This window comes from Poecilia latipinna, unplaced genomic scaffold (assembly GCF_001443285.1).
Source record: "Poecilia latipinna isolate Pla-1442-1.1 unplaced genomic scaffold, P_latipinna-1.0 Scaffold492, whole genome shotgun sequence".
Classification (NCBI taxonomy): Eukaryota; Metazoa; Chordata; class Actinopteri; order Cyprinodontiformes; family Poeciliidae; genus Poecilia; species Poecilia latipinna.
This window is the reverse complement of record NW_015113108.1, coordinates 331,932-339,098: the sequence shown is the minus strand read 5'-3', so window position 1 is coordinate 339,098 and position 7,167 is coordinate 331,932. Positions and strand designations below refer to the sequence as shown.

Sequence of the window (7,167 nt, the reverse complement as noted above, 5' to 3'; positions counted from 1 at the left end):
GGACGCTGTTGCGTATCGCAGCAACGGGCCGATCTATGAGGCGTCTACGTATTTATGTCTATGTTTTTTTTTTCTTCTCCGCTCTCTGCTTCACGCTGTCACGGTTGCTTGGCAACATGAGTTACGCTGAGGTGGGGGCGGGGACAGTTGGTGAAGGCTAGACCTGTCCGAATCCACAGATATTTTTCTTCCGGTCTTAGTTTATTCCCGGCCTTCGAAGGACCCGTCCTACGTAGACCAGTCCTTCGAAGGATGCAGACCCTGAATTCGGACACAGCTTATGTTTATGACCAATAGACCTTTTTCACGCTTCCGCGTTTTAAAACGGATGTGGGGTTTGACCATTTCCGGTGGCAATAGCGTTAGCATTACAAGGCTAGGAAAATGGCACAGTCTCGGCGCAGTTGTTTTTGTTCAGTCCCTCATTGTTCATGTTGTGCAAGAAAACAGCCATATCTGTCCTATCATGGGTTCCCGACGGACCCGGACCAACGGAAGCAGTGGATCCAAGCGATCCGAAGAGAGGAAGGTCCCGACTTCTGTATCAAGAGAGGGAGCACTTACGTATGTAGCCGCCATTTCACGCTGGAGGATTTTGTTAGCGGATCTACCACCCGCCTTAAAAGTGGAGCTGTTCCTTCCCTTTTTGCCTGGAATAACTTCACTGCACCAGCAACAAGAGAGTCTGCTTTCGAGAGGGATCAGAAACAGGAGTTTGTCCTTTCTCAGAAAGCTAGCCAGGCTGAAGATGCTACTGCGGACCATGATTATGTAGCACATCCACCCACAGGTAAAGGTCAAATTAAGATAGTACATTGTATACATTTGCCATGTAAGATAATTTCAGTCAAATATAACTATTACTATCATAATGTGATTATTATTAAGATCACATAATAATTAAATAATTATTATGAGATTATGTGGTGGTTATGCTTTGTGGAGAGATTAAGTCAATGGCTATCTACATACATGCTCGGACTCACAACATGAATTGATCTTCAGAGAAGTAATGTTACATTGATATAATTGAAACTTCTTGCTAACCGTATGTTATGTTGTTTTATTTTGTGGTTTTACAGGTGCACTTGATGAAGCTCTGGATTATATCAAGGCGTTGGAGAACAGACTTCAAAAAGAGGATTTGTCTGCCACACTTTTCAGCCGCTACTGTGCCTCTGATGACCAGATCCGATTCTACACCAAATTTCCATCTGAACGTGTGTTCTGGATCTTCTGGGAGTCCATTGAACCCTCTGCGTCACGCCTTGTGTACTGGACCAGAGCACAGGAACTTGGAGAGGAAGCATGTGCTGAAGCCAGCCCTGACCGCTCCATGCCTCTGATTGATGAGTTCCTGATGTACTCATTCAGGGTAGCAGTGGGCATGAAGGAGCAGCTCATTGCTGACATGTTTCAAGTCAGCATAGATACTGTCAGCCGAGTGACCATCACCTGGGCCAACTACCTCTTCATTATGCTCTCTTCCATCAACCTGTGGATTAGTCGTGAGAAGGTAAAAGCCAGTATGCCTCAGAGATTTCTGAAGTTCTCTCCAAATGTCCGTGTCATTTTGGACTGCACAGAAATTGCTCTGGAGACGCCATCATTCCTCACCGTACAGTCTGAAACGTTCTCTACCTACAAGAACCACTCCACTCTGAAAGGGCTGATCGGAGTTGCTCCCTGTGGCTTGGTGACATTTATTTCAGCGTTGTACACAGGCTGCATCTCAGACAAAGACATAACGAAGATCAGTGGAATCCTTCCTCTGCTTGAGCCAGCAGATGAAATCATGGCGGATGAAGGCTTCCTCATTCAAGACCTCCTTCATAAAGTTGGAGCCAAACTCACCATTCCAGCATTTAGGCATCCTGAGCAGTTCAGCAAGAAAGAGACGGAGGAGACCCAGACCATTGCTCGACTGCAGATCATTGCAGAGCGAGCAATCGCTAGAGTTAAGCGCTACCATATCTGGGATTCTCCGGTGCCTCTCACTTTAATAGGATCTGTCAACCAAATCTGGCACAACTGTTGTGTTTTGGCAAATTATCAAGGCCCATTTTGAGTTGCAGACTAAATTATTTCTGTATTCATCATATTTTAACTAAAGTGTGATTGCTAAACAAAGCTAGTGCTAGCACTAGCTTGCGCAGGCTATGAGGTGGTAAACAGCTAATAACAGACTGAGTCTTCTAACTTAACACACTTCTGACTGAACAAAGAAACAAAACTACAACAAATACAACTAAGAATTAAGATTTTTATGGCAATGGCCGATTTAAAATAGGGAAGTTGATAAGTGAAATGTAAAGTTATGCATAAAATAAATGCAGTGTTTAAAAAAAACAAAACAAAGTAAAACTCAATTTCTTTTTAAACTCATTTTAAAACAGTGTGCCCTTCATTTCACTAGAGGGCAGCACAAGCCCGTACATTTCTCCGACATCTGGCGTCCATGCTAAACTCCAGAGACGTCATAGTGTTAGTGAATAACGTCAGTATGTTATCTGTATGTCCTGCTCTCCCCAGGAAAGCTTTCAGAGGACTCAGTGAGCCATTAACATCTGCAATGCAGAAAACCGCTCAGGAAAAGTACTGTGGTTCTGTTGGCGCATCTCTTTTATTGTCCTGTGGTGGGGGGAAAAAAAAGCTCTGTTATCTAAGACCCAGATAATTGACTATGTAATAAAGACACAAAGGGGAACTGTTCAAATGGACCGCAGACTTCTGTCCCACATCCAAATGCTCAATTATGCTTTTTACAACCTCACTCTGCAAACTGAGTTACTGAGCCCAGGGTCACTTTTGACCGGCTACTGATGCTCTCCTTATGTAATGAACGACAGGAACACACACGCAGACACACGCACACACTTTACATCCCACAAATGATGTAATACAAGTATAGACTCCAGTTGAGTGCGATAAGCAAAGAAAGCAGTGATCGTCTCATAGTAAATGTAAGTAAAACACTCTTTATCTAAATCTTTTTGACATTCATAAAAATATTAAAACAAACTTTCTGAAACATGCGTGACTCCTGACTGAATTGTGGAACTTATTGGTGTCTTCCTGCATTTTTCATGGGCATTAAGCTGTTTTTGATGCAAAACAAAACTCTTCGAACAGCTCCTTGATAAGGTATCTACTGTAACACATGTTGTCAAACTTTTTAAAATTATTTTTGACATATTATGTCCAAAACTCCTGTGCATAATTGTAAAGTTATAGGTAAAGGATACATAGTTTCAATTTTTACCCTTTTTCCATAACAAAAAGGGATCTGAAAAGTGTGGCGTGCATCTAGTTTCAGACGTTTTCATACCCCGACAGTAGATCTCTGTTGGTATGGAGGAACAACATGTGAACATGAATTTTTAAGTCTTGACACAGATTATCTGTAGGATTCACATCTGGACTTTGACTAGGTCATTCTAACACATGCATATGCTTTGATTTAAACCATTCAGCAGCTTTCTCCCTGACTTTTATGCTGTGTTCAGCATGGTTTTTATGATGCATTTTAACAAATGTTCTCTAAGAACCTGCGATACATTAACAGAAAATGTAGAATAAAGTTAGATTATACATATGTAGATCTGTTTACTAATAAGAGGCAACTGGTTGGATTTGATTTAATTTTGGGACATCAGAGTCAAGCTTGCTGAACACAAACACACAATAATTTTCAGATTTTTTTGGCCCACTTCACATGTATTCAACACATAGAGTACATTGAGGTTTTGGGTTGTGACGTGTCAAACAAAGGAAATGTTCTGGTTTTATGAATACTTTGCGAGGCACAGTATGAAACGCTTAGCAGTGGCAAACAACAGCATTAATTATATAACAAGTGAAAGTGAATGTTGGTAACTAAGAGCTTAAATACATGAACACCTGCCTTAAAAGTTCCCACGCTAAGCAGGTCATTAGCTGATTCTAGAATGTAGATAAATAGTTAGAGCTACTCATGTTAGCTTCCTGTTTTTCTTGTTTAGCTATGGCAGCGCATGTGACACCTTCAAACACACTTTTACCCCTCGAATGGTTTGTAATTAACTTTCCTATCAGAATTTGGGAAAAACTTAATTGTCTCCCCCTTGACTCACTAGGCTAGAGTAACAATAGCATTAGCATTCAGCTTTAGGCTAGCTGGAATGGCTGTGGTGCGTTCTGCTTGTTCTTAAAAGTTGGGATGTACGGACTCAGTCAGAACATCCAGCTGCAGTAGACCAAGAAGTCAGAGCTACCTGGAAAATTGAAAGTTTCTCACAAACTCCAACCTAAAGACACAGAAAACAGTTTATTCAAGACTTGCAGTTTATTTGTACCTCTACTTCATGCTTCTAAACTATCTTGTTAAATCAGTGTATGCACAGCACTACACAATGTTTGTGAACAGATTTATTCAATGTTTACATGAATAAACAACAGAGATATATCAAGTTAACCAATATTGCTAATAGTTGTTAGCCTTGTCACTGCTAGCATAACAAATAGCTATTCATGCTGGTTTTGCTGTTCACATTTACTTAATTAGTTACTACTTTGATAAGGAAACTAAAATAGGTAAAGTAAATTAAAAGGTATATAGATGATAGCTAGCTAGACAATAACAAATACAGATAGCATTTCATATTTCATAACAGAATGACACAAAGTACTTTTTATTTCATTTTTATTTAGCTCTGCTTTATGTTGGACACTTTGTGTGACTATCAACATCCCACATAAGAAAATGTAGCCATCATTAAAATAAGTTTTAGGTTTTTCTTTATATTGAAACCTAAAAATAGGAATAAAATGGTCACTCTCTAAACATTATAACAAATTTCCATGTAGTAGGTACTTAACAAAATGTATACAGTGTCTTTTTTTCAGAAGGTTATGTTATATTTGCAGCTCTAAATCTGCTTTTTAATTTTTTTTATTTTTATTTTTTTGCTGGACTGAGGGCAAAAATGGCTCTTTGGATTTTAAAGGTTGCTGGAAAATTATGTTAAGGTTTTAATCAATACACCTTGAGGGGACCCCTAACTCCTCAGAGTCCTACAATGTAATTATTTATTTTTGCTGCTCCTGAACTCAATTAGACATGTGAGAATTATCTCAGTAAAGAAACGGGTGAGGGGAGGGAAGGGAAATGTTTGCACTCGCCCACTTGTTCCTAACGTTTTATTTTCAGCTGGTTAGGAATAGACCAGCAGTCGAGTGGAAGGGGTCGACATGCTGGAAGGCTGGTCTCCTCTCCGCCTTCCCTCGTTCGCTCTCGTCCAGACGCGGAGTGAGCTCCGCTTGCCTGAGTGTGTCTGGTCCAATCAGTCACGACGGCTCCTGGAGCCTCCGTGACCCGAATCCATCCCTTCTCCTCGCCTTATGCAATCCCTTCAGCGCAGGCAGAGAGGCTGCTGCTGTTCTAAATCTCCACTGCCCTGCTTCTGTTGCGCGCATTATGCAATCTGCTTTAGAAGTTTAATCAGGATGCTGGCACACTGCAAGAGTACACGGTGTGTGTGTGTGTTCAAGATCAATAAGGGATCTATCAGGTTTGTCACACACAAAAGCAATGTTTCACCCTCACGGTCAGCAGCGGTGGAAGGATTAGGGATAGACAAATTTCCTCTAACAGTGATGAAGAATAAACTTCGCCAAGCTAAAAAAAAAAAAAAACGTGTATATTTAGCCGAGCGGGCCTGACCCACCTCGGTCTAAATCTGTGTGACATAATTTATGATGTAAGTTAGCTCTGCTGGTTGCGTTAAAAAAACAAACAAAAAAAAAACGTTTCTGAACAATTTCTGTTTGTTTCAAATGCATTAGCAAACACCTGTTGACTGATAAATGTTGAAGAGACAGGTGGGACATTTAAGTTGGGTTCTCTGAAGTTATTATGATAGTTTCCCTACTTTTTAATGGAAAGATCTCATGTCGTACGGTGAGTCTGAAGAACTCCTCAGAGCGGTGGACGGCAGACAGATTTGAGCTGATTCTGTCATTTCCAGAAACAGTGCAGTATTGCTAAATATTTAATATACGCAGCTAGTTTTCTCTTTTTCTGACTTACAGCCGGTGTTTTTTATTTACGCATTTAACCTGCAGATACCTGCAAGCAGCAGAAGTAGAAGTCTTTTTAGATTTATCATTAATAATTATGAACGTACTCCTCAGTGACTCATGAAGTGGAGTGCGTCTGAAAAAACTCAGTCAGCGACTAATAGAATGAGCCTTTCTGCAATGAAAATGAAATCTGGTATTCTGTAATCTAAAACAGAAGGAGCTTGTTGAAGTGGTCTAACATCAAAGCCTTGAGGAACTCCATGTGATCTTTGTCCATTCAGACCTATAAATGAACTTTAATAAGTGCTTTCTAGTTGGAAGACAAGGTTGAAGAACAGACAGAACTGCAGAGATTATGTTCATTCCAATAACAGTTTGCTACGACAGTCCTTATTATAGATTTCAATAATTATTCAATAATAAATTCCTGCGAGTTACACGGAAAAAAAAATACCTCGTCCTAATCGGAGCAGCAGCTATAATTGGAAAATGAGGCATGAGACATTTCTGTTTTGTCAAAACACAATTAAGAGAGCATCTCTGGCCTCCAGACTCTGAAGTCTCTGGTGTGTGTGTGTGTGTGTGTGTGTGTGTGTGTGTGTCGGCAAAGAGCTTCATTAATTCACACACAGTGTTGATCTCAGCCGAGACCCTCGTCTCCCCCACCCCCCTCTTTGTTTTTGGGGCTCGGAATAATTTGCTGGAGTTAAAGCGCAGTAAAGCTCTTAAACCCTGATTTCCCTCGTTTACCCTGCCTGTTCTCTCACTCCCTCGTTCTTCACCCCTCCCTCAGTCGCCCTCCCCGCTCCTCTTGTCTTTTGGTAGCAGTGTTTGGTAATTACTACTGGATGTACTTCTCTCCTCCCTGATCTGGGGGAGTGTTTTCCATAAGCTTCTTTGGTATTAAACAGATTAGTAGAAATAAATAAAATCTCCTGATATGTGTGTGTGGCAATCCAAGTCTTTAGTCAGCAGTTTTATGTTGACAGGATGCTGGCACACTGCAGGAGATATATATATATATATATATATATATATATATATATATATATATATATATATATATATATCGCACAAAAAAACATAGAGAGAACATCTCTCTTTATT

General features: G+C 40.4%; 1 protein-coding gene across 1 annotated transcript; it reads left to right on the top strand.

Moving 5' to 3' along the window:
- The first annotated feature begins 248 nt into the window (after positions 1–248).
- Positions 249–2,357, top strand: LOC106952105 (uncharacterized). The gene is made up of 2 exons (XM_015040011.1): positions 249–790; positions 1,083–2,357. The coding sequence occupies exons 1-2, from the start codon at positions 385–387 to the stop codon at positions 2,066–2,068; spliced, it is 1,392 nt and encodes a 463-aa protein (XP_014895497.1). The 5' UTR covers positions 249–384; the 3' UTR covers positions 2,069–2,357.
- The last annotated feature ends 4,810 nt before the right edge of the window (positions 2,358–7,167 follow it).

Bases quoted from the DNA above. Each gene is read 5' to 3' on its own strand.
- LOC106952105 (XM_015040011.1), top strand. From the start codon at position 385: ATGGCACAGTCTCGGCGCAGTTGTTTTTGTTCAGTCCCTCATTGTTCA. The intron at 791-1,082 runs GTAAAGGTCAAA...GTGGTTTTACAG, and splicing joins TGTAGCACATCCACCCACAG to GTGCACTTGATGAAGCTCTG.